General features: G+C 41.0%; 1 protein-coding gene across 18 annotated transcripts in view; it reads left to right on the forward strand.

Annotated features, from left to right (window-relative positions):
* Positions 1-27,909, forward strand: part of FOXP1 (forkhead box P1) — a 549,153-nt gene that overhangs the window by 363,673 nt on the left and 157,571 nt on the right. For 16 of the 18 annotated variants that reach the window (XR_013834841.1, XM_079961999.1, XM_079962007.1 and 13 more), the window contains one exon: positions 13,423-13,563. Coding sequence is in view for 15 of the 18 variants with exons in the window: in XM_079961999.1 (XP_079818125.1) it covers positions 13,423-13,563 (141 nt within the window). In the remaining 3 variants the exon portion in view is untranslated. Of the gene's footprint in view, positions 1-3,145; positions 3,297-3,540; positions 3,636-13,422; positions 13,564-27,909 lie in introns of those variants that run through there. The other 2 variants (XM_079962005.1, XM_079962004.1) reach the window with 2 other exon arrangements.

The following is a 27,909-nucleotide window of genomic DNA, read 5'->3' on the forward strand; positions in this document are numbered from 1 at the left end:
GTAAACATTCTTGTGTTGTTCCTGGTCTCTACAGTGGCCAGGGGAGATCAGGTTTCACCTGCCTGTACATCTTCAAGCAATTAGAGCTATTAGCTTGAAGCTGTTTCACATTCAAGGTCCATGGTGACATTCAAGTCCACAAGACGGCTGAGGGTAAAAATAAAAGTAATAACAAACCTCCTTGGGAATACAGCCTGGTCACCACTCTTTTGTGTACACTTCTTAATAAATGCAACTGGAGGTTCAGGCAAAATTATTATTGCCAAGAACAGTATCTAACCTCAGTCACACACTAGAGAAAATAAGGATAGTCACCTTGCAATGTGATCATGATAATTATTTATTTCTTTGGAATGGTGTAAGATTAGCCTTGTTATGGACTGCATCCTCAGCATGCAGACTTTGTAGTTTGCCTCTTGATTTACCAGATAATTTTTTCTCAGTGTTTACATTGCGCAGCTAGCTGCTTCAGGTAAAGGCTTCGCTTCCAATGACATTCAGCCCCCAGGTTTAGTGAGTTCCAGCGGCAAGTCTTGAAAGCTGTTGTTTTTAAAAAAGGTTGAAGCAGATTAGTGGTGACCTTAAAAGATTAAACTAGTACAGTTTAAAGATAAATAATCAGCCTTTAGCTCATTAGATAGCTACATAAGCATGACAGAAGGTGACTTTCTTATAACAGTTTTAGAATCCAGGATGCATTTTTCTTTTTAATATTTACAGTTGGGGCGCGAGCTGCTCAAAAAGGTGGGTTTTGCTCTGTCTTTTGGTTCATATAGTTTTCCACCCCAGAAAGCACATTGTAACTGATTGCAACACTTTAAATTGTTTCAGTGCATCTTCAAATCCACTGTTTTTCTGTTGGTTTATTATGCAGAAGAGGCTAATTTTAAAAGCTATGCCTGCTGCAAAAGAAGATCTTCCTTTGCTGTCCCGGAGGGTGTTCTTAATCAGAAATAACCACAGGCTAAATTATAATGTGGAATTCTGCTGCCCTTTAACCTAACACTGCCTGCTCATTCGGTGTTTGTTAACAAACATCTCTAAGTACAAAATTGTTTGAGAATTACTTTTTCATTATATTCAGCAACTTCAATTAAAGTAAGAGGCTTATACAGAAGGGGGAGGAATTAAAAATGTATGGATTTTCCTCAAGAAAGTTTTAGTGATCATTTCCACATAAGCATTTTCTCCTCTGGTATTTAACTGTCTCGGGGATAGTCCAATTTAAGTAATATCCAATAACAAAGTAGAGTCTTTTTAACAATGTAGAGAGAGAACCCAGCAGCTAATCAGATTGCCAACCAATTTTGAAGAAGTGGCGCTCTTAAGGGCCTGGAAACATAAATGGGTGGCATTTCCAAGCGATTTCACAATTAATGAGTACTACAGTCTCATTATGGCTACTGTATAAGGGGTGCAATCCAGAGATATTTAACGGTGTCTTAAGTCCCACTAGAATCAGTGGGCACTAAAGCGTGCTTAACTGTGTATCGGATCTCAGCCTAAGTTTCTACAGATAAACTAATCCATAACACCTACAGCAGGAAAGAGAAGCAACACACATACTGTGCATTTAAAGAAGAAGAAAATTAATAATAATAAAAAAATGTTTGGCCTACATAATTGAGAAGCCTAATTAAAAGATTAACTGGTGTGCTAAAGGTGAGAACTGCTGCGTTAGTAAAGGCTTTTTACAAGAAACCCTCAATTTCCTCCACTTTGCATGCCAGGAGCAGAAAGCTTGTAGTGCTTAGAGAGAAGGTGAGGCCTCTTTAAAGCAGATCTTTCCCATTCTCTCTCTCTCTCTCCTCCCACCACCACTTTGCTTAGTCTTTCTGTTTCTATGATCTGCCTTTTGAACGGTTTTTGTGGCTGATCAGTTCCACCTAATATGTCTCTTGATTTCTGCTATTGTAATACTCAGACGACATGCTGTTCTCTTCATTTTTATAAGCTTTAGATGCTCCTGCCTGTCATACTCTGGCGGTTTATCTTCAGCGTCTGGATTTGCTTTCAGACTTGCATGTCTATCAAGCTGCTGTTGCTTTGAATGTGAGATCAAAAGAAGATGAATTCCAGTGTAAAAAGGGGGGGGGGAATCCCCTTGTATGAAGAAAAGATTGCGTCCTGTGTAAACATCCCATTGACAGCTCCCAATGAGTTATTTTAGCTGAGCATTAGCACCCAGAATGACAGACAGTCCGAGAGTTTGTGCTAAATAACAAATATCAGTGGTTGTAGCACATTGACACAACAGCAATACATTTTCTTAAAAGGGGGGGGTGTTCCTGTTCTTTCCCTCCCTGTCTTTTTTTGCCTTTAGAAAAATGACTTGCTGAACATGGTTGTTCTGCTGTTCATCTCTTTGCCAACTGCCTTCAAAATACGAAACCCAGTATACTTTCATTGACAGTATCTCTGCCCCCCCCCCTTACGTCAAAAGACATGACTTTTGATAATTAAGGCTGAGGGTGGGGGAAGAGGGCTGGTGGTGTTGAAGGGAAGGGAGTTTACTTAGTCATCTGGACTTAAATAGGTACTTTGTTTTAGTGACTGAAAGGAAACCAAGAAAGAGAATGCATCTGCTGGAACATATTGAATGCACACTCCTGAGATCTTAGATTCAAAAGTCTAATTTATTTTAAATGGGCGGGGGGGGGCGTGTTATGAAGGAATTTGAATAATTGCTGTGAAGTCTGGCCAACCTTAACAGACATTTATTGACATAAGCGCGTGGGTACCACAAAGAGTGTGAAAAACAAGCTTTCCAAAACTATGTACAAATAAAGAATTTGCCTAGCTGCATAGCTAAGATGCATTTGCTGCTGTTTCTTTGAGTTTTACACACACACACACACACACATATGTATATGTATATGTATATGTATATGTATATGTATATGTATATGTATATGTATATAAGATTTCTGCACGTCAGCCAGCTGCTTTAATAGGGTAGAATTAATATAATTTTTTGGAGTGTTAAACACAACTTTAAAATTACCTGCAAGCTCCAGCTGATCTATCAGCTTTGCAGATGGGGGGGGGGAGGAATTGCTTAAATTCTTGTGGTTTCTTTGTCATTTCATAAAAGCAGACGTTGCTACTGTGGAGGCAAGCCTCCCGTTGTTGCCTACAAAGGGCAGTGCTCCAGTGTGTTTTCCCTTCAGTGTGTGCTTCAGCTGCACAGCACTTCCTGTTTATTCAAACATCTTTTTACCATTCTTCAACCCCCTGCTTCAGAGAAACAGCCAGAATACATCTTCAGCAAGGAGACGGCAAACTAGAGACAGACAGTAAGAGTGCTCTGTTAAACTCTCCATATTCTCTGTTAAAATGCTCGGGGGGGGGGGGGGAGGTGTACAACATATAGCTATGGTGAACTTTTAACTTGCTATCTCGCTTGCAGAAGCATTCTTTTGCTCCAGGAAAATTTAATTGCTGAGGCTTTAGAGCAAAATAAGATGATTCACGTTGTTTACTGCCTTGTTGGGCAGGAAAACAAGACGAAATGGGAGCTGCCTTCTGCTAACTCGCTCCCCCTCCTTTGGGGTGCTCTGTTTTTCAAATGTATTTCTCAAGAAGTCCTGTGTTGACTGTTGTTTGAGGAGGGACCGCTTTCGCTTAGAGCGTGTGTAAGTTTGTGATGTGTTTTGTCTGTGTGTTGTCCTGTTACTGGCTTAAGTTTAGAAGGAATGGCAGCAAGAAAAGGGAGGGGCAGGAGGGAGTTTGAGGAGGGTCTGCATTTTTAGAAATGCCGTTCCCTTGTGGTTGTCTTTCCGTTTGTTAATATTTGAACAAATCAAACGATAAAGAAAAATCAGGCTGCTGAGATGAGCATGGGTGTTATCTCTGTGGTATGACTGCTGTCTAGACTTCTAGTGCTACAGGAAGATTTGAGGGAAGAAAAAGAGAGCAGACTGGTGTTTAAAAATAGGTGTTAACTTTAACGCCAGAGATTTTTCTTCAGATTTTCAGGGTCTGTAATATTTATGACACCTGGCTCAATCCAGAGGTAATGCTGCTTAATATCTGTAGCTAGTGCTGTAACACATGTTCCGTGCCTCTCCTTTTTGTTCACGTGGCTTAATAAATTGTGTAGGTTTGGGGGGGGGGTTGTTTGTTTGGAATTTGTACTGTGTCCAGGAAAGTCCACCAACACAGATATCTAACTTTTTGTCCAATCATTTGAAGCAGTCGTTGTCATATCCACGAAGCACAAGAGGGCATGTAGAATGTATAGTCTGAATAAGCATCCTCAGAGAGGCTCTTGGGGGAAAAAACAAAAACCTCTATGAGGTCTGTTCCATGTTGAGACTTTTAAGAACAGAAACATATATTTTGACCAACTGCATGTGCCACAAACGTTTTAAGAATATGCATGCTTGTGGAAAAACTTTTTTTTTTTTTTTGCAATATTCCAAAGTATGCAGTGGGGAAAACAACAATATTTTGCAGCTGCCTCGGGGACAATTTGTTTAACAGCAAGATTAACTGCATAGGGAAGATGGAAAGAGTGACTAAAGTTATTTACTCAGATGTCAGTGTAGGTGCAGGCCAGCAAAACCCACTGTGGGAAAAGTGGTCTGCTGCCTTTCTTGGTATCTCAGTCTATTGGATGACCATCAGATTTCCCAGCTCACTGGTTTTGTTTTTTCTGGATGGCTGGCTTGATTATTTATCAGAAGGGAAAGGGAGTAGCTCAAGCAAACAAACATGTGGCCAAACTCTTGTTTTCTTTGTGGCTTAATAAAAGATACATGGAAAATAATAAGAGCATTGTTTTTCTCCCATTTTTAATAAGGGGAAATTGTGTATCATTTTAAAGGGGGGGGGAGAGAGAGGAGGAAGCTTAAAGTGAGTCAACAGTTTTGTGTGTTCTGTGCCTTCAACTTTCTGAAAACTCAAACAGTTCCCAGCTGAAAATTAATCTGTTGCTTTGTATATCCTATCAGTGGAGTGCCAGTCGCATGGGACTTAGATTGGATTTATCATAATTATGCTTACTTCTCCACCTCCATGGAAAATGTCGTTTGCTTTTCCTTTTAACACATCAGCTAGGTGCTTGCCTAAATGAGAAGTACTTGCAATCTTGTGGAGGGATGGATGCTGACTTTGGAGCAAAATATTGACAGCACAGTTATTCTATCATCCCTATTGGCTGCTAAGTGTTTGCAGTGAGCGTGTGGCGTTTGCGCCCATGTTAAATCTATTACAGGCGCCCCTTTCTTTTTTAACACTGTTCTTGTGAATCTCATTGTGTACAGTGCACTGTTCCTTAATGATAGCTCAGGAGAATGTTAAGTAGTTTTTTTCTGTGAGGAAAAAACACCCTGTGAACTAAATTACTTTCAAGAAAGAAAACATTATATATATATAACCAAGTCCTGTTGTATATTTTGGTTGATTTCACTGAATTACAAAGAACTGACAGGCACATGAAAGGAATTTCACATTGGGTGGGCAGGTACAAATTTAATAGATGGACTTGCTTTCAAAATCTCTCCTGGCCTCCTGGAATTGCCCGTCAGTTTCAATGGATGTATTAGATCACCTTGTCTATAATATTAAGTGACTGGCTGCTGTACTTTTGTTCCGTTATCTAGGTTAAAGGTCATGCTCTCTTCCAGGGATCTGGATTGGGTTCACACAAAAAAACAAAATAAAACATGAAGCAGGACAAGGAAAGGGAAAGTTCTGCTGTTTCAGTGTCTTGCATGCTTGGGACAATTTAGGAAGCTCAAAAGGTGCTCTAAGCCAGTCTATTAATCCATTTATAGCTATGCACAAATGCTTCAAGAGGTTTTAATAGCACATGGTACTTTCCTTCCCATCCATCTACCAGCCTCTGGCAGTTTAAGATTTCAGACAGTGTAGACCAGTTCATACATGTAAACCAGCTTTTCTTTTTAACCATTTAGTGCTGTAAAAGCCACCTACATGAATGCAGAAATGACAGTGAGCTCCCTCCATGTGCACATTCAGATTGTTGTTGTTGTTTAGTCGTGTCTGACTCTTTGTGACCCCATGGACCATAGCACATTCAGGTTAAATACTAGCAAAATCTCATGTGTGTGTGTGTCCCCATAACCTTTCTTTGTATGGTTGCTGCTTTATATTCCTAATATATCTGGTCTTTTTTTGCAGTTTCTCTTATTTCTATAATACTGTTTCTGAGATGAGGGGACAAGAGCTGCATAGCTATACTCAAGGTGTATATGCACCTGTATGAGTATATTATCAGTTTAGCAGTCTTTATGCCCAGTGTGTTAATATCTCACCAATAAAAATATGCATGAGGAACTTATTTCTTGCGTGGGAACAGTATGACTTCTCATTTGATTTATATTCTGCCCTTCCTTCTGAAGGAGCCCAGGGTGGCATGTTTAAAACATTTCAAAACAAACAAATAAGAAGTAAGTTCTTCTCAACCAGTGATCCCTAAGTTGCCAGGAACAGTGTTTTTCAGCTGTCATATGCCTGGGTAAGTAGACATGAGGTGGGACGTTGGAGGATCTGCGCTGAGATGGCAGAAAAGAGCTGGTTGTTTCAGGGAAGCCTCGTCATTCTGAAAGCACTTGTGTTGGCTTTCATGAGGAACCTTCTCTAGTGTTTCAAGGAGCATCGTTACATATTTAGTGTAGGCTCTAGTGTGCCTAGTCTCCATGTGTCACCCAACGTCTTCCCTGTCATTGTGTCACGGTACTGTTTTCTCAGCGGCATATCAGGAACATATAAAGAGCACAGCCAGAGAAGACCGAAGGTCCATAGAGCATCTAAAGCTATCTAGGAGCCATCGCTATCTGTTGGGGTAGTATATTTCTGCTCTGTATCTAATGCTTATTAGTTTCATCAGATGATCCCAAGCTCTAATTTTGGATGGGGAAACACTCCTCTGTCCACTTTTTATAAACCCCTGTCATATCTTCCTCCCTACCTCTCCCCTTAGTCCCATCCACAGCCCAACTTCTCTCCAGAAGCTTTCTTCTTCTACTGCTTTATGACAGTTGCTAAATGGAGCTAACAGAATAGGAAAGAGTTGCCCTCACACTAGTTGCACCCTATTCCCATCACACTTCCATGCTTTTATTATAGAGCACTGATTATGGAGAACATAGGAAGCTACCTTCTACTGAGTCAGACTTTGGTCCATCTAGTTCAATGTTGTCTACTCTGACTAACAGTAGCTCTTTAGGTGTTCCAGAGAGGAACCTTTCTCAGCCCTACCCGAAGCCACCAGGAATAGAACCTTCTGTGTGGAAGGAAGTGTTCTACCATTGAGCTACAGTCCTTCTCTTTTTGTGCATTTGATGGGAATACATATTAGCTAAAGAGAATATATATAATAAGGTAGGAAAGCTGAGATCCTGTGTATAGGAAGGTCATTTATTACATTACAGATTTTAGTATACTGTAATCGCGGCACATGTGCTTACTTAAATTTGCTGTTTTGTGTGCTTAATACTTTATGAACGTGCCATCCTGTTTGCTGCATTGAAAGTTATTAGAAGTTACTGTATGCATCTTGAAGGGGGTTGTATAATGCTAGCTCATAACGTGTACAGTTAATAACATAGCTACTGTGTGACTGGGCAATAGCATGTCCACCCAAATGCATAAGGTGGTAGCAAAGACAGGAGTTCATGTTCTTTCTAACCTGGGATTAATTTCATGCTAAACATTAAGATAAAGATTTAAGAGCTCTGCTGGATCAAGCTGTCTAATCCAGCATCCATACGGTGGCCAACCAGATACTTATGGGAAGCCCACAAGCAGGACCCGAAGTGTTTCCCAACAACTGGTATTAGAAACATATATCCTGGTGGTGGAGGCAGAATATAGTAATGTTGCTTTCGTGTCCGACTCTTCATGACCCCATGGACCAGAGCATGCCAGGCACTCCTGTCTTCTACTGCCTCCCGCGGTTTGGTCAAACTCATGTTAGTAGCTTCGAGAACACTGTCCAACCATCTCGTCCTCAGTCGTCCCCTTCTCCTTGCGCCCTCAATCTCTCCCAACATCAGGGACTTTTCCAGGGAGTCCAGTGACCACTAATATCCTTACCCTCACTGCAGTTGCAAAATCAATCCTCTTTCAGCGTCATCCTAGTTGGTAGCCATCACTACATCTTGTAGGAGAAAATTATGTTATTTAACTCTGTAGTTATGTGAAGAAATTCCATTCTGTCTGAGCTGAATCTTCCAGTGTTCAACTTAATGTCCTTTAGCTCTAGTGTTATGAGGGATACTGCCAGTACTACAGGGGAGCAAGCTCTTATCTGACAGAAAGCCTGGTTTTTAATAGTTAGTATATAGTTGTTATATTAAATTGCTTTGAGGTTGTATTGTAACCAAGCTGTACATAAATTTTGTTAAATACTCTTAGAATAAACTGCCTTTTAACACTTTAATCTTGAATTTATCCAAGCATTGGATTTGAACCTTGGTTGCTATAAATGTCTTTACACATACACACCCCCCCCCCCACACACACACACCACTCAGTTCAAGCTAAATGTAGTTTTGGCATCTTAAGACACATTGATAAAAGACCTTCAGTACCATAACATTTTTACAGCTTGCCATGGTTTATGTTTGGCATTATGGTTGGCTTTTAAAATCCACGTGGCAGGCAGAAATCCATCAGGTTAAGCCTTTTCTAGTGTGGAAATACAATTATGTGAAAAGCTTCATCAGTTAACATTCTGCCTGCCAGACATCATTATATATATATAACCAGTTTCCCATCCCTGCTTGCCAAAGCAAAGAGATCCAAACAGGAGTAAGAAGTCATGACCTGTTCACAGTCTTCCCCACTATGGTATAAAGCATTATATTTCTATTTAAATCACAATACCCCCCCCCCCAAAGAATGGCACCTATACATATAAATAAAACACCTGCAAATGTTGTGCCCAATACCCCTGCAGTGTGCTGGGCCCAGAAAATCCTACTGGCATCCCTGTAGCATACCAACTGCTGTGTCTACATACTAACAAAGATATAGGGCTTGCTTAGTTCTGTGCTTCTCACTCAAGCAGCATTTGTCAGACTGGATTAGACTACAAGTGCCAGTATTATAAGGGCTGGTATCCATCGACGTTGAATGGAGATCAGCAAGCTAATTTCACAAAGGCACTCCAAATAGTCTTGAAATGGCTAAGAGGAGGTGAGAAAGAAAGAAAGGCAAGCACTTCTCCTACTATGCTAGCCATCTTGCTTTCTTTTCAGTGATCCTCTCTTTTCTTCTCTGGCTCCAGAGGAGTGATGACTGTTGATTAGCCTTTAGAATTGCAGGGCAAGCAGGTTTGATCTCAGGTTAGGAGTGAAGGGGGAAAGGCTCAGATGAAATTAGAGGACTAGTGAGGGCTACTCTGAACCACTGAATAGACTGCATGGTTTGACAGTAAGGACTTTATTGTGCTGATTGTTACTAGTAGGACTTTCTCCCCAACGTTTTCTATAACTCGAAATTCAATATGAGGGAAAGGTTAATGTGTTTTCCCCCCCTCTCTGTTCCACTAAGTTGCTGCCAACTTCAATTGCTCTTTCTGCCTGCTTTCAGAGGGTCCCCTGGGGCTTAATTTGGACCTAAGTTCACTGACTCTTGATCCTAGCTAGATCTTATGAATTAATAACTGTGTGGCCTTGAAGCATGTGCAAAGTACCTTTCTGTTGCCAAACTGTAGCTGCAACTAGCCCACAACTAGAGTGGCCATGAGGTCTTCCAAGCAAGTTAAAGGCAAGTTTAACCCCAGCAACTCACATTTTAGAAATGAAGCAAAACTGGACCCCCTCCCCACTTCTTTAATATTTCTTGGATTTTCATTTTCCTTTAGCTCAAGTTTCTTTGTGTGATTCTTTCCTAATTTGGGCTATGCATTATATCTTGAAGCTGTTTCCTTCTCATTTGCTTACAAACACCTTTTCCTAATGCAGAAAAAGATCTCTTGTGGTAACCTTCTCGGAGGTATATACTCACAGGGATCCTGACAGATACTCATGAGAGAAGACCCCATGAATACAAGAAAGATGGCCTTAAGGGTTCTCCGCCTCAGAGTCTCAACTTCACAGTCACTCTCAGTTGAGAAACGAGGCATTTCTTGCAAGGCTAGCTCTTCTGGGGTCATTAAAAAAACCAAACTGGTTTTGACCAACATGTGGGGTTCTTTTGCCAGAACAGATAGAAAGTAATATCACATTTTGGGGAAATCAATAAAGCTCTAAGTTTCTTAGTGGCACTTACTCCTGGGTAAGTACAGTTAAGAGTGCAGCCCCAGTTGATTAAGGTACCAAATGGAGCCAGCTTCACATTGATAACTGTATTGCTCAAAAGTCTTTCTCCTTTAGTAAACTATCATCTAGGAGACTCAAAGCTTCCCTTTCTGCCATATGGAGGAGAGCATGACTAGCAAGGATAGTGTTCTATACCTCCCAAATGTGAACCAGAAATATCTATCTTCAGTTTAGCATTCCAACATGTAAATGTACCAGCTATATATTATTAGACTTCCATCCATTGAAGTCTTACCGCTAAATCACTTATATTTCCAGGTATCAGAACTGAAATGTTGCTTGTATGTCAGCTGAATGTTCTTCCCATGTTGGAAAACTTCCATATTTAGATTTCCAAGGGGTCCCTCCAGATGGGGCCTCAAGAGTAGAAATGGATGCGTAGTATTCTGGGCCTCTGCTAAGTACCATCAGCTGCAACTGTGACTTGCTTTATAAGATTCCCCTACCTTGTCACCATATCTTTCTAGCTTTCTGAGGGTTCATGCTTCCTGACTTGTAGAACTAAAGATGCCCTTCAATTAATTCAAGAATGCAGTGAAATCTGCGTTTGCTAAACATTTCGGTGAACATATGCAGAAGGAAGTGTGGATGCCTCACTCTCCTCCTTCCGTGTAGGCATCTTGCACAGGGACTATTTCTTTCTTGTTTTACATTAATGAAGTCTTCACTGTTCCCACTGTTAACACCTACGCATGTACTGAACGTCTCCAAGGAGACAAGGAAACCCTTGAGTCCAGCAATGGTGAATCCTCCAATGAGGCAGCAAGCAAGAGGCAACTCCTTGAGGCATCTAAGCTTCCAGCTGTCCTCCTGCAGACATTAATTTCCTTCTGGCTCCTACAGGCAGGCTTTCTTCTTTGCATCTGAAATGTTGGTGAGTGCTTCAGGCTTCTGAGAGTGAGCTGGGTAGGGAAACACTTCTTGCATCTCTTTGTGATCTTTTCCCCAGCCTCCTGTTTATGTCACCTGGCTTCCTCTTCAACAATTCCAAATGTATTTCCAATTCTAGCACTGCCACCACCGACTTTCCCTCTTTGAGATATATATATATATATATATTACCAGTCATTACTGATCTTTCATAAATCCAGCCGTTGCTGCTGTTTATGTGCTTTGCTAACTTCTCCTTAGGTATTAGGAAACAGGCCCTGAGTTGCCATGTATTCAGGATGCTGCATCCTGCTGAGCCCACACTGCGGGGTGTGGTCAACCTGGCTGAAGGGTGGAGTCTGTTTTCATCACTGTGTGGACTTGCAGGGGATTTGCATCTTCTCTATTAGTTTCTGAAAGGGCTGCTTTGTTTTGGCAGGAAGCAATTATTTTTCACAGGCTGCACAATTAACTTTTATGGCATGGATAGTTGCAAAATGTGGAGATGAGCAAATGCTTAGATATTTCAAAATGAGGAAAAGACTATCAATATATATGAGCCAGAATACCTTCAAAAAGACATTAAGAGATGTCATACCTCTGATATTTAAATGCTAAGGACAGACATCGGGATATGGCTGTCTCCATATCGAACCATGTTTATGAATTTCCCAGGTATGTTTTTCTGAACATTGCTGGAAGCAGAATAATACACTCACCAAATCCACTTTTGGTTTGAACTAGGAAGGACCCTACTTGTCATCTTAGCATCTAATGTTTCTACAGCAGTCTGGGGCAGGGCCTTACTTCTGAAAAGGCAGGACCAGTTTTTAGCACTCTGCTTAAATATGTAATGCATAAGAGGTAATACAAAATAAGACCAATCACTCTATAAATATCATGGGCATAAGCCACGGAGAAAAGCTGAGAATTTATTATCCACCTTCATTGTAAAGCATTGAAGAGGGTTTGATCTTTCAGGGCATGGTTATCTGTGCTCAGATAACCGTAGGATTTCCTTGTTCAGAATGTTTATCTTACCTCATAATGAAGAGAGGGAAGATGGGAGAACGTGAGTCAGTCTGCTCTTGATGCCTCCCTCAGTAGATGCCTTTCCCAGGAGGGAAAGGAATGTACAAAGAAGGAAATAACACAACCCCTCTTCTGCATTATGTGTTTTAACTAGGGAACAGTAGAAAACAAACCAACCCTATTTCACAATCTATCTGTTTCTCTAGGGCAGCCTTTCTCAACCTGTGGGTCCCCAGATGTTGTTGAACTACAACTCCCATCACCCCTAGCTAGCAAGGCCAGAGCTCAGGGATGATGGGAGTTGTAGTCCAACAACATCTGGGGGCCCACAGGTTGAGAACCGCTGCTCTAGGGTGTGACGGTGTGACTGGCTCTAGATGTTGTTGGAGTCCCCATAATCCCTTTCCATAGTGGTTGGGGCTAATCGAAGTTGGAGTCATAACAACAACAACAGGTCTGGCTTACCAACAGCGGTAAGCCAACCCTGCACTAGAGGAATGTGTACGTATGTGCTTTGAGAAAGCTTTGAGAGGAGGCTGAGACCACTACCAACTCAACAGAATGTAAAATAGCCAGGGCTGTTCTAAGTAACTACCATTTTCATATTTCTACACCTGCTACAGAAACAATGATTTCTTACATCAGATTGCAATATACCAGGCATGTCCAAAGTCCGTTTCGGGGGCCTAATCTGTTCCGCCGGTCAGTTTAATCTGGCCCCTGTGGTAGTTTATTTCCTGGGGTAAAATCCTAAAAATACCTCAACAACTTCAATATTAAGAAAAGGTTAACAACTTTGGTTGGCCCTTTGGTCGGGTCCATCAAATCTGGCCCTCTTTGAAAAAAAGTTTGGACATCTACACACAGACTGATAAACTGACACTCTTTAATGTGAAAGTTGCAGTCCACCTCCCCACCCCCCACCCCCCACCCCAGGATAGGGTCAGAATGTTGAATTATAGACATATTATTGAAAACAGTTTATTAGCACAAGCCATCAACTAGAGTCAGTTCATTTTTGTGCTGAATGAGGCACTACCAGAACCATATGAACATTTGGGCTTTGGTTTTCTAGGGTTTGTTAGTGTGGATATTATTGTGTCATTGCTGTAGTCCAATGACAATCAAATTCTGGTGGTTTCTTTGGTGAGTATGCCATGTATACATAAGATAAACCAATAATTTATGTTTGGTGAAACTTATTTCTATCATTATTTTCCTTCAGGCTCTTCAGGTAGCAAGGCAGCTTTTGTTACAGCAGCAGCAGCAGCAACAGCAGCAGCAGCAGCAGCAGCAACAACAACAACAACAACAAATTAGTGGGCTGAAGTCTCCCAAGAGGAATGAGAAACAGCCATCCCTTCAGGTAAGACATTATAGCAACAACAACAATGTACTTATTCCTTGATGTGTTTTAATAGGATCAATTGGCATGGAAACTTGTAGTAGCAGATTTTAAAAAAATATTCTGTTGATGTCACCATTGTCTCAGTCATGCTTAGTGGTGTGGTAGTCATGGTGTAAATGTATCAATAGTAAGTGCTCTTGAGACTTTATTTTACCAGTTAAACTGTTAAACAAAGGTCTTGAAAGGATATGTGGGGAAGGGCTGTAGATCAGTGGCAGAAAGTCCCAAGTTCAGTTCTCAACTTCCTATGTTGGAGGTCCCCATTGAAGAAGAGCGATTTCTGGAATGGGAAGTATCCACCAATCTACCTTGGATCTTTGATACTCTAAAAAAAATGAACAGTCACTGTGCTCTTATGTAAAAGATTTCTAGAAGAATTAATAATCCTTTGAAATAAGGTCCATGTGCTAACTCTAATTCAAAGTTAGTGAAGCAAATCTTGTTTTGTTGATAAGTTTTGGTGAATAGACCTTTGTGTTTGGAAGTTTCTCAGAACCGTTTGTTTACCATATTAAGAAACATGTATGTGCTATTAGAACCTCAATATATGCTGAGTAATATTTGCAAGGAAATCTGTCCATTCTTTTACTCTGTGTTGCTGCATATCAAGTATTTTTTCATCATGTTGTATCAAGAAAATAGAGGTGTGTCAACTACTGATTTGGCATACAGTTTGGAGGAATGGTAATTAAATCGTAAAAAGTATTAGGGATTTGCTAAGATCAGCTTAGTTTATTCACATACCAGTGATGGTTTATTGTTTCTATTGACATTTGCCACTTGTCTTTCTAAGGGAAGCACATCCAGTTCAGATACAAATTCCAGTAGTTTCGTTTAACTATATCCAGGACTTCATCCATTTCAAGAAGTATCTGTAGATAATCCCAGTGATATTTTTTTCTAAAGCAAAAAATGGAATCCTTGGCTTCATTCCTAAATTATATGAATGGGAGGAAGGCCACAGAAGGAAGTTTACCTTCCCCTTCACTCCCCGGTATCTATCTGTGTCCCTGAGGAGTCAGGGAGACATCCTGAACATCGTAGCATATGAAGCACAGGGAACTGCTGCAGACAATCTTCCAAAATCAGGTCCAGATTTGCCTGTGTGAGGCTAGCCAGCCTCCCCACCCATCCCATGGCACATTATTTAGGATCCCATCCCACACTGATCACCTGGATAGGCTTGTGGGGAGTAGGACAGGCAGCTGCAGGAGGGATGGGGGAACAGTAAACATTCTTTCTGCCTGATTATCTTAAGATCCAAACCAAGGTTCAGAATCCCCCCCCCCCCCAAGTAAGGTATCTTGTATAATTACGTGAAATCATGTTTTCCTCCAAAGTTATTTTTAAGGAACAATACTTAAAACATATCAAGTGTATGTTGTTAACCTGGTTTTATGCATGGAGACACTAAGCTTGGCATATTAAGCTGATGGATCACGATTACAGGACAGCTGGGATGTAGAGGCATGGTCAGAACTCCGAGGTCACACGGTTACGTTTAACTCCATGGTTGAACCCCAATTCTCTGTTTATCATTAATTGATATTCTTTCAGGAGGAGTGGGTGTTCTGTCTCTGAGCAAATGCATATTTAAAAGCATTGTTGTGAAAGAACAGAACGCTGAATCCATGCTGTTTTGTTAGAACTTCAAAAATATTTTGAAGTTATTTTGGTCAATCTATTGCTGATCCATTTGCCTTTTAATAGACTCTTCTACTGGGGACATTTTTAATGAGATATTGTGCTAGCGAGGCCCAGTGTCAGGTACTAGAAGAAGTGCTTTGTTGTGCAGATGTCTTAAGAATTGCTCCAGAGGATGAAATATGACTGTGTTGACCTTTCAGCTGTGAGCTTATTTGTCAGGATTCAAATAAGTTGAAAGGATCAAACCAAACAGTTTCCGTAGTCAGACTGGGAATTGTGTTTCAGAGGTCAACAGTGAGGGCCACGTTGCAGATTCCATAACATAGCCAATTGTTGGTACATATTAAAGTACTGGAGCTGCTTCTGCAGTCAGAGACACAATTAAAATTCTAATTTATTAATGTATACAGAGAGCTGGTCCAACCTGTCACTCACTGATTCAAATGACTGCCCATTCTTTTTCCACCCTTGCTCTTTGAGCTTTTGCATCCTTAAACCTACTCTTGAATATAACAGACACTCTGATCCCAATGGCACAATAAAGATATGTATTTTGAAAGTGCCTGAGCATGGAAGAGAAATTGTTAAGGAAACATTTACAAATATACATGGACCCTTTCTCATGCTACTTGACAATATGAAATATTGAACATCCTTGTGTTTTGTATCATCTCTATCAACAGTCAACTGTCTAAATTTGTCATGATTTCATTTATTCTTGGGCTAAATTCTTCTGGCACTTAACAAATGAACAAACTTCTTTGTCCTTTTTTTGACAGTGTTAACTAGATTTTTAAAACAGTGATTAATAATTTTGCAGGCAGTATTTTTCAAAAATTAATTTGGACACATTATTTGCTATGTTAGGTACCTATTGCTGGGTGCTTTAAGATTTGCTTTAAGATTTATATTAGAGACTTAACCAAAATTTACATATGAAAGCCTGTGTTCCCTAGCTTTGGTGCATTAAAAAAACAACATGAAAATAAGAAATACATGGACAAACAAACACAAAAGATTTATCTCATAGGATTGTAGAGTTGGAGGGACCCCCCCCCCCCGGTCATCTAGTCCAAACTCTGCAGTGCAATTTTGCTTCTGTTTGCTTGAAACATGTGACTGGGGTAGAATGTTAATTTGGAATGTTTTGCTGTGCAATTTGGTTAGGCCGGCTTCCCCCTAAACTTGTGAACTGATAATCAAGGAAATGGGCCAGTTTGATAGACTCGCTGGCTATTGTATATACACATGCAAGGATATTGTTAAGTGAAGATTCAGTCTCACACTGTTTAATTTGTGGTTGAGAGGTGAACTGAACAGGTAAAAACTAAGGGAGAAAATCTGTTAATTTCTTCCATTCCTAGCGACTCACCACTGAAGGATTCTGCGCTTTGCATACAATAGTGCTAGTCTATCTGTGGCCATTGATTTTGACACAAGGATACAATCCAGTTGACTGTCATCCTGTAGAATTTCTTTTGTTACCTGTTGACCTTGACAGCTATTATTGGAGACATGTTCTAGCACATTTCATATGTTTTGTATATAAGCATTTTGTCTGAGATGTGGGATTCTGCTAGATTTTTTAAAAAAATAAACCTCCCAATACAAATCCTCTGACTCACATTTTTAAGCATAGATAGTATACAACTCTGTCTTTTATTTGGCAAAGGTCTCTGCTTTTGCAGCCTAATGATACAAACAAAAGAAATTCAGAAAGTTTCAATGATCTGATTTTAATAGCTAGAAATTAGAAGACCATAAAAATATCAAAACCACAAAAACAAAATGGGTAGAGAATCGAGATTAAACCTCTCTGTGAAAATATTTGCCACTGGTGTACTTCTATTTCATAATGTAAAATAAAATAAAATAACTATTTTGCTGGTCTGAGTTAGCCCTGGAGATTTATATCTTCGCCTGGCCAGGATGTGTATGCTTAGGAATAGATCTTTCCTTGATTACAATATGTACTTTTAACCATTGACTTTTGAGACCTCCTCCTCCCCCCCCCCCCCGATCTTTGGGTGTTTTAGTTGTTGGCATGAATTTATAAATTGGAAGAAAATCAAGAGACACACTTTTGCTTTAAGAAAATAAAACAGTATGTGTATTTTGGCAGCATTAAAATTTGCCTTAAAATGTTGTGCTCAAAAGAAAGTTGGACATTGGAGCCAAAAATACTTTTCAAAAGGTCTAAAGCAGCATCTCGGGGTATCTTGCTTTGTACAATTTGGTAATATTAACACGCCATTTGTTATTCAGTGTTAAATGAATTGAGAGAGAAGTAACAGAAAAAAGGGACATAAACAGTGCGGTCCAAGCACAAGATCCTCTGAGATGACCGAGTTTAGAAAAGGCGGGTCTTGGGTTGTCTGCCCAACTTGGCTCAACTGGCAGAACTTAAACAGGTGTACAGTGGTGCCCCGCAAGACGAATGCCTCGCAAGACGGAAAACCCGCTAGACGAAAGGGTTTTCCGTTTTGGAGGTGCTTGCTTCGCAAGACGAGAATGTCTTGCGAGTTCCTGCGTTTTTTTCCCTTTCCCCCCCTTTTTCTAAGCCGCTAAAAGCCGATAAGCCGCTAATAGCGCTAATCCGCTAAGCCGTCAATGGGCTTGCTTCGCAAGACGAAAAAACCGCTAGACGAAGAGACTCGCGGAACGGATTCTTTTCGTCTTGCGAGGCACCACTGTAAGTCCAAAAGAAGGGTGTTTGGTGGGATAGGGGTAGGACACCAGTTCCAAACCTCTTTCAGATCACTTATGAGTTCTGCTGGCATTCCAGCAGAACATATGCTGGCAAAAAGGGTGATGTTAGCCAAACTCTATTTTCAAGTTTTGTTTTCCCTCAGCCGGTCTTGCGCAGGCTCAATGGAGTTTGGAACAGAGGTAGCTTACATCAGCTTAACTTAAACTGGTGTAAGTTCCTGCACTTAGGATTTCAGGATTATTATTATTATTTTAATCAATCGGCTACATCCTTTTGAGCCATATGAACTCCAGACTTGTGCTTCTGTCACTATAGTGGAATCATGTGACCAACAAGAGGTGGGCATAGCAATCCATCGGTGTGGCCACACAGTCCAGATTTGCTCTGAATCAGGGTCACCAGCACACAGATTACTTACTGATTTGGACTTCAAAAAACAAACACATATTTTATCCCCCTCTTTCTGTTGAAAAGTAAAACCTGCTTATAAACAATAAACATCAAAGCAAATACAATAACAACATACTTTTTTTAAAAAAAGCAGAGAAACTTACACAAACATCCCCAAACAGTAGAGAGAGAGAGACAAACAAAACACTACTGCAGAAGTTAATCAAAATAGAAGTGTCTTAATGTATCATCAGAAGGCCAGGCAGATATCCTAGGGAACGGAATTCCAGAGCATGAGAAAAATGGCTGTAAAATTCCTGCCCACATAGGGTCAAACTACCATGTTAATGCTTAATGTACAGATTCTTTTTTCAGTCCTTATTGTTCTAGGGTGGTCATTTCCTAACTTTGTGCTGTTAGTAAATAATTAGCTAAAGGCTTCTGTGATCTCCAAGAGATCCACACACAAGAGAGGTTGCTACTGTGTCTCTGTGTGAGTCATGTTCCGAGCATATCTCTTAACAAACAAATTCTGGGCGGGGGGAGGGACGGACATTTTGCCACCTAATTGCATTGGACCAGATCACATCAGAAGCAACAGTACATCAGCACTATTCACCCTTAGAGGAGGCTGCCTGTTGATTTCCTGCATGAGTCACTGTTCTGGGCTTGCTTCCAACTCCAAAACGTTTGCCCAGATCAGTGACTCACAGAGATACATGACTCACAGAGATGTACTCACATCTGAGTGTGGGTATTACTTCGTTTGCATACTATATGGCTGTCAGGCCCTGGGGTCCAGCATAAAACTGGTCTAGCATCATTATATTTTTGGCAAGCTACAAAAAACCCTGCTTTTCTCCAAACTATGAGAGGTCCAGATCCCTTCAGATGACCTAGTTCCAACATAAATCTGATCAAGTTATTGTTGCAATAAATTGCTGTGCAGTTAAAAATAAATAAATTGGTTGCCTGCCGACTTCCTGTGACATTCCCACTCCTCTTTTAACAGGTGTTTTTCATGCAGGTAAAATGTTTATTTTATCATCATTCCAAAGTGACTTATTTCCTGGCAGATTGTGTTTATAGAGGTTGCAAGGCTACACAATGTGCCGGAACATATCTGTGGATTCGTTATAAACATTATGGAGGAAGAAAACAAATGAAACATACTTGACTGGTCAGAAATGTGTAAATTGCTGACAAAATGACACATGTAATTAAGAGTGCTCCTGCCATTTTACCTTGTGGTTTACACCTACGGTGTTGAAAAAGAGAGTGACTCCCACCTCGCTAATTACCATTATCACTGAAATGGTAGGGTTTGAGTCATTAGTTCCATGTGCATTTAATTAGAGGAAGGCTGAAATTGGATTTAACTTATTACTTTTTCATGGATCACTTTCTTGTCATCACTTCAAATTGGATTGCAGCCCCAGGTAACTAATTATGAGAGCCACAGGATCAAGAGTGAAAAAAGGTAATTAGGAATAACACAGTCGGACCCTTGCTGATAGTCCACTTGTGCTTTGGAGAGAGAAAAAGAGAGAGCTGTATTTTGTAGTATTATAGATTATGGAGTTAAAGGTATGCAGTGTTACTAGGAATCATGGGAGCTTGACACCACCTATAGTGGTTTATATGATGTACAGCTGGGTTGAAGATGTTGTATCGACATGGTTCCACAATCAGCTCCTTAATACCGAGATTAAACTTGTAAAAGCAACAGATTGGTTGTAGGCATGAGGCATTTCAACAATTGTGTAGTCTGGGGTCTTTACATGTATGATTACATCAGAGCTGTCAAGACTCAAGATTGTAGCTTGCCATGGTGAAGACAGTTTAATACATTGAGTTACATTTGATAATGTATTACTGAAGTTACTGAAGCTTCGGAAGCACCAGTCATACCTGATGTGGAGATGGTGTTCAATGTGCAGAGATCACGGCACTGCTGATTCAACGTATGAATGCTGGCAAACAAAATTGCTACATACTGCAGAATTTATTTGCATTGACTGATGATAATTTTGGGACTATGGGTGATCCTTACCATTAGCATGATCCCGTACGAAGAGTTAGAGATCTTTAAGAAAAACACCTGCTTTTGAGATACTTCTCAAGATTCCTGCATTTGAACTTGCTCGGAAATCATTAGCTTCACATGTATTTTTCTTGTGCAGGTAGGTAGAGTTGTATATGCTGTGAATTAAAAAATAACCACTGCGAAAAATTAATTTAAAAAATCTCAACTAGTTTGCTTGCATTGTGCAATTCCATGATCAAGAATTCCAACATTATGAATGTTTTGATAATGGCTTTTAGTGTCAAAGAGTGAGGTGAGAAATTGTGGAATAAGGGAATAAGAGAGTTTGGAACTGGGTAATTGGTTGGCATGTACCTGTCTCCGGAGCCAATGGAGGGGTGCATCTTTGGCGGTGAAGTCAGACTTTTAGAAGATTGCAGTGCCTGCTGTGGATGTAGAGACCAATATGTTCTTTTGGGTTTTTTGCAGCTGGGGCAATTGAAGGCGTCCGGTTGTGTTGCTGCAGATGCACTGTGGTGATTCTTCTCTCTGTGCTCCTCCCAGCCATCATTCCTCCTCTGATTACTGCTATGGATACACACCTGACTCTCTGTCTCCAGGCACTGCAGTCATCTCCAAGGGGTTCCCACACGACAGGGTCGATGTTGCCAGCCTTCATGTCATGTGTGCAGACATTTTTTCTAACACAGAGTTGGTCTGCCAACAGCCCTGGTGCCTGAAGTCGTAGTGGGGGATCCAGGTTTGATTTTAGTTCCATTTTGAGCGTACATTCAAGTTTCCTACAAATTGACCATGGAAATGGCCCTGAGGATCACGTTTAGATTAATGTTCTTTATGTGGGGCTAGCTTTGAAGATAGTTTGGAAACTGCTACTAGTGCAGAATGCGTCCATGCGAATTCTGGCTGGCGTATCTGTATAGAATTGGATAGCATCGATTCTAAAGGATCAGCCCTGCTTGCCTCTCTGTTACTGGGCTTCAAGGTGTTGACGTTAATGTATAAATCCCTTAAAAACTTGGGACCAAGAAACTTGATTGTTGGAGTGCCGCTCTCTATATCAGCCAGGCTGGGCTCTGAGATCAAGCATGCAAATACTTTAACTCTAACTGTCCTGCCAGCAGGTACAGGGACTTCTCAGTAGCAGCACCCAAACATGGAACTCTCTCCCCTAGGAGTTTCAGATGGCCCCTTCATTCCAGCATCAAGTAAAGACATAGCTTTTTACCCAGGTCTTTGGAGGCAGTTAATTGTATTTCCATGTTGGTGCAGTGGTAGTTTTTTTAGTTGATTGTTTAGGATTGTATACTGAATTTTTTTATTATTAATATACGCTAAACAGCTCTGGGATCTTGATTGATGCAAAATACAACTACCATGCCCCTTTTTATAGAGCTCATTAGAGCTTTATAACCATTTGATTTCCTCTAAATCATGTCAAGGCAAAGTAGTCAAAATTATGATGATGCCATGCATTGAATTGAATCTTCAAGTCAGTGTGCTTTCAAGAAACCATTGTTAACATTAACTGTTTGTTGGTTCAAAAACCAGGACTCACTGTGGTTAAGCAAAAACAAAAGGGAAAACTTCCAAACTTATTGTGGTTGCATGGAGGGAGAGGGGAAGTAGGTGAGCTGAAAGCCAGAGGTTTGCTGCTGCTGCTTCTTGTCATGCTAAACTATAGTTTGGTATGCTGTCCAAACATAGCCAATAAGTAAAATCTTTGAGAGACCAAAAGATCATCTGTAGCAATGGTAAACTTCAACTACAGACAGACAGACAGACAGATAGATATTCTTACTTGATTTATTCATCTAAACCTAAAACTACCTCTCACATTTTTAAAGAAAAGAATGAGAGGCTGCTAAAAATACATCTTAAGTTGATTTATAATTTTATTCATGGTGTTCATCTGTGGTTGAAAAGGGAAGCAACCTGAGGTCAAGTGATGTAGTGTTTCCATTTTCCACATGAATCTCACTGTGTATGATAAAAGCACACTCAGTTATTTGGTAAGTCTAGAGGAATTTCTGACATAGTGCAGAGGTCGCTTTTCTGTCAATTTGAGTAGGCAGCATTTTTCTACTACTGGTTCCCACCTCCCATTTCCAGTATCTGCTACAAACCATGGCACTGTTTTGACACATGCATCCTAGAATGCTGCAATCTGCATCGTATTACTGCACAGCACTAGAGCTTGTTCAGTGGGCAGAAAATTTCCTGAAGCCAAGAATAACAGCAGTTGGTGCAGGTGTCTTAAGAACAGAAGTAACAATAAGGGGCAGTCCAGTCCACTTGGCAAGATGCCCAGGCAGGAATGCCAGCTGAGACTGTAAAGGGGCAAGATTGAAGAACCATGGGACCCATGGGGATATATTTGCAAAGTTCAATCCTTGAAGAAAATTGCCTTCTGTGATCATAAGACATCTTTGCTTTTCCTGCCGATACTGTTTGCCAAAAGGTTTAGAAGCATTTATCAAATAACAGTGGATGAACTAAAATAGGATAAAATCTCTCTCTCCCTTTTTTGTTTTTACAAATTCAAACTGATCCTGTGAAGTTTATTGTCAGGGAAGAGTTAGAAGTTTCCAGTTTCTCAGAGGGAGAAAGCATTCCCCAAGGGGGGGAGGGGAGCAGTGAATCTAATAGAAGAGAGCAGGAGGAACAACAGGGAGGGACCGGCTGTTCCCAGGAAAGGCAAGGGTTAAGTTCTAGCTCAGATTCGGAGGAGGGGAGATACAAGCCAGCTCTAGCCAGGAGGTTAGAAAAAAGAGCGGGAAAACAAAGGGAAGGGCACGTTTGACATTTTGAGAGTGGCTGGTCATGGAGAAGCAGAGCTCAGAAGGTATCTGAAATAAGTGACTCTGAGGAATAATATTTAAGAACCGTTTATAAGATTGCTTTGTTAATACGCAATAAAAAGTTTTATAAAAGAACAAGAAGCATTTGTGTGGTGATCTGAAGAGGACAACAACCAGGCCTGACATTTATTACCACTTTTTAAGCAGGACAGTAGATTGATAAGAAGGCAGAATTTGCAACTGTGTGTGTAGTGTGTAGACTGCTTTACTAACAGCTGGTCCCCATTAGTGGTTGACAAAATTTACAAAAATATTCCAGGACACTGGCTAGCATATATCCACAACAATGTTTGTGCATGGAGCATTTGCACACTGGCCTTCCACCAGTGTACAGCCACACTGTACAGTATACACTGGCGTCTCTGAAAGACTGGAGACAAGATGCCAAATCTGTAGAATATACTAGAACACTGATGCTCCCAGGTTCTGCATTTGCACAGGGCCAGTACTGGTCTGGGTTACCACTATGTCACACTGTAATGTATCCTTTCCTTTCTCTTCTTGATGATGCAGAGCAACCATATTCAGCTGGCAAGTGGGGACGGGCAGAACTGCTTATTCCAGCTATTCTGTTATTGCGGCCATCTATGTAATGAGATGCAGGTGGCGCTGTGGGTTAAAGCCTCAGCGCCTAGGGCTTGCCGATCGAAAGGTCGGCGGTTCGAATCCCTGCGGCGGGGTGCGCTCCCGCTGCTCGGTCCCAGCGCCTGCCAACCTAGCAGTTCGAAAGCACCTCCGGGTGCAAGTAGATAAATAGGGACCGCTTACCAGCGGGAAGGTAAACGGCGTTTCCGTGTGCGACTCTGGCTCGCCAGAGCAGCGATGTCACGCTGGCCACGTGACCCGGAAGTGTCTCCGGACAGCGCTGGCCCCTGGCCTCTTAAGTGAGATGGGCGCACAACCCCAGAGTCTGTCAAGACTGGCCCGTACGGGCAGGGGTACCTTTACCTTTACCTTTATGTAATGAGAACTGCCTAGAAGCTGCTCTGGTGCTCCCCCCCCCCCCCCGTTCCCTCTTCCCAAGAATAGACCTAAAGCCAGACTGGAGTTTTTAATCCTGTCAGGCTATGAGATCAGAGAGGGGAGTCTCCCATCAGGCCTACTGGGGAACATTTGGGAAAAGTGGGATTCCAGGCAATCCTTCAGCCCTTCTTCCAGCTATAGAGATAGGCATATGGATAGTGTGATTTTTATGTACATAACCAGTGTAGTTACGGTAGTTGTGTGGTGAAGTCATACCTAGTAACTGATTTTGTGTTGCTTAGATTTTGTTACTTAGCCGTGATATCATGGATAAAATATTATAAACATAACGTGGCTATAGCATGCTTGTGTTAAAAAAGATCAGGAACTTTTATTAAGTTTGTTTTCCTTGTCATATTGTAAAAATTTATTATGTGTACTGTGTATATTAGAAACAGATTTGGGCAATTCTGTCTAAATGAAGTCATCCTGGTTATTTCCAGACTGTCTGTTTTTGGTTGTGAATAATTTTCATACATCAGATGGCTGTCATTTTTAGAAGTTCTCCATATTTTTAAATAGGACATTTCCCATTTTAAACTTTTGTGGAATGTATCAGCCTTATAGTCTTAAGATATATTTTGTTTTTGTGACTCTTCTAACCATCTCCATCTCAGAGGATAGTGGATTAAAGTATAATGAAGTAAATATAAGCTTAAGAACTAAAGAAGCATGGCCATCTCTGTCTTTTCATTTTAGACATAAGCAACCACAAGCATTTGATTTAAGGCTACAATCCTCGTCACAGTTACTGTGGAGTCAAAGCCACTGAACTCAGCATGTAAACATGCTTAAGGTTGTGTTGTGTGTGCTTAATCAGTATGGTATCACTTGAAACTTTTAGTTGCATAGGATGAAGAATATTTATCTCTTGCTTTTTGATAAGATTAAATACATGGATAGTTTAATTAAAATGCAGTATTACTGTGCATCTATTTGTGATCAACAGAGCAACCCAAAAACCCTTAGCACCTGGCTGGGGTTGGATCAGGTGAAAGTGCTCCTGCTCCCGGTTCTCCTGGCTGAGCCTGCCTCTTGCCAGTATCTACACCAGAAGGAGCCAGCAGGGAGCTCTGAAATGGGGCCAGTGTGATACCCTCTGGATCCCAAGCTGGGTTCAATACTGTCCTGTGTTGGATGGCATTGAGCCCAGTTGTCCTGCCTCCCACACCATAATAGGGAACCTCTGCTCCAGGCAGTCTAAGTGCCTTTGCTTGTAGATCCAATTTTGCTCTTCTCCTTTTCTCAAATAGTACATGTGCTCACTTTTCAATAATAATCGCCTGCAATGACTCTAGGGTCCAGCAGTGACTGAGACAGTCCTGGCTCTGAATTTGATGTGGTGACCAGGGGACCAAGGAGCCTGGGCATGGCAGGCTGGAGCCCATTAAACTACTAGTGACAGCCCTGGGGCCTATAGGCAGGAGGCCATGGAGCACAAGTTCCTCATCTTCAGGCCCGAGGGTTGGCCCTTGAAGGGACTAATTCTTCATAAGAGGGAGGAGCCCTGAGAGAGGGACTGGAGGAAGAGGCCCAAAAGGCCCGAGTTCACTTTCAACCCATGTCAAAGAAGTTGCTCTCCATGGTGCTGCAACCAGCAACCTTCCTCACTGTTTCGGCTCTTCCGCGTGGCTAGAACAGGGTGACTAGAACAGGGCAGTGCCAACATTCAGTGGAAGTTATGATGTGGTTAACAATATCGTGCTTTAATTTGCTCCTGTAAAATATCAGCATATATACTGAATCCTGCTAATATAACACACTTCTGTATACCCAATGTTATTTTGTTTTTGAAGGATAAAAACACTCTTGTGGAGTTGGTCTTCATCAGGAACAACCACTTCCAAAAAAATGTGACTTGGGCATGGAGTGTGTCTAAGTGATGGCACCAACCTGCTTGTTTCTTAATAAAAAGTTTTCCTACTTTAATGTAAACAGCACTTTTCAAATTTTGTTAAGAATATATTTTAGTTTTTAATAAATATTCCAAGACTGTATTTCTATAAAGCACAGAGACTGCTGGATGCAAGATTGTTTCTTCAAAATGTATTATTATTCATTCAACTTCTATACCGCTTTATATTATTAAGAAAAAAAACCCTCAAAGTGGCTTGCAGCACATTATAGCATCAAATAAAACAATCCAGAATAAACTTAAGTACAGTGGAACTTCAGGTTACATTACCCTTGGGTAACGTGAACTCCGGGCTGCAAAAGCGGCAAACCCAGAAGTGTTTTGCCGCTCGTGCATGTGCAGAAGCAGTCTACCGCCACATGCACAAAAGCAGTCTCTCCGGTTGCGAAAACTTCGGGATACAGTCAGACCTCTGGAACGGATCCCGTTCGCAACCAGAAGTACCACTGTATTACCTTAAAGATATCAAAATGAAACATTACAAAGGTGGTCAACTACAGAATGCATATTTAACATGGCAAAGTGTGTGTGTGTGTGTGTGTGTGTGTACACATCCGTGTGTGTGTGTACACACACACACACACACACATATAACATTTCAAAATAAAGCATTACTAAAGGAAGTCAAATACAAAATGCACATTTGAAACAGCATAATTAGAGAATAAAATATTATCATTAGCCTAGAACATATCTGCTGCTGTTGCTGCCGATCTTGCCAGTGGCGGTTCATGGTAGGTGGCAGCTGTGGAAGCTCAGGCTCGATGACCTGAGTCTGCACTGAGAGGCAGCCAAGATGGTCTCTAGCCTCCTCAGGAGCCTCAGCTTCTGTAACTGGAGTCAGTCTGGGCCAGGTGGGGAAAGGCCTGCAAGGCAGGGGACAGGACTCACAGGACTCACTGCCACTTCCCACCTCCTCTCATGTTCTAGTGTGCATCTGTCTATCCAGCTACCTACCTACCTACTTTACACTCATAGGTATCCATTTGTACATATACATTTCAAAATGTTTTTTGAGGCATTTGTCCCTAACATCAGAGGACAAACTCTCATTGATATATGGAGCATTTGCGCTCTTTTGAAATAAAGCACAAGCCTAACCCCCCCCCCCCAATAACATATACATAATTGAAATCTACATTGTGGCCCTTGTGAGAACCATGGAGAGTGAACACAGTAAAGATTCATGGGGCTCATAAGAAATCTGCAGTGATGATCAGAGAGTAGAATTTTTTTGCCCTGAACCATGAACTTTGCCATAAATGCTTGAGTTACGGCCATTTGTAAGAAAAGAATTTTACCAGAGAAATTGTTTGCCTCATGTGTTTAAACCTCCAGAGCTAATATTGAAGTCACAGGGCAGCAAGTGCTTTGCAGCAGGGTGAGTGAAATTAACACCAAGAGAAACAATTAAAAATGTCATTTGGGAAAGTGGCCTTAGAACCTGACAGTTTTATGGCTGTTGTCAGGTTGACTAAAAAAATAAAATAAATAAAATTCACCCACTGGGATAATGGGGGAAAACACACTAGCTTTCATCAGAGCCTGTTCATTTTGGGTATAGCATTTATGGCACACAAATCCCAAACCACTAAAAGTTAGAAGATATAACCCTTCAGCATAGTAAGAAAAAATATGTATCCAGGCTAGGCTAAGGATCTTTGCATAAGGCTGCCTTTAAAAATAGTCTGGAAACTTCACCTTTTGCAAAATT

Source organism: Podarcis cretensis (genome assembly GCF_951804945.1).
Source record: "Podarcis cretensis genome assembly, chromosome: 2".
Taxonomy (NCBI): domain Eukaryota; kingdom Metazoa; phylum Chordata; class Lepidosauria; order Squamata; family Lacertidae; genus Podarcis; species Podarcis cretensis.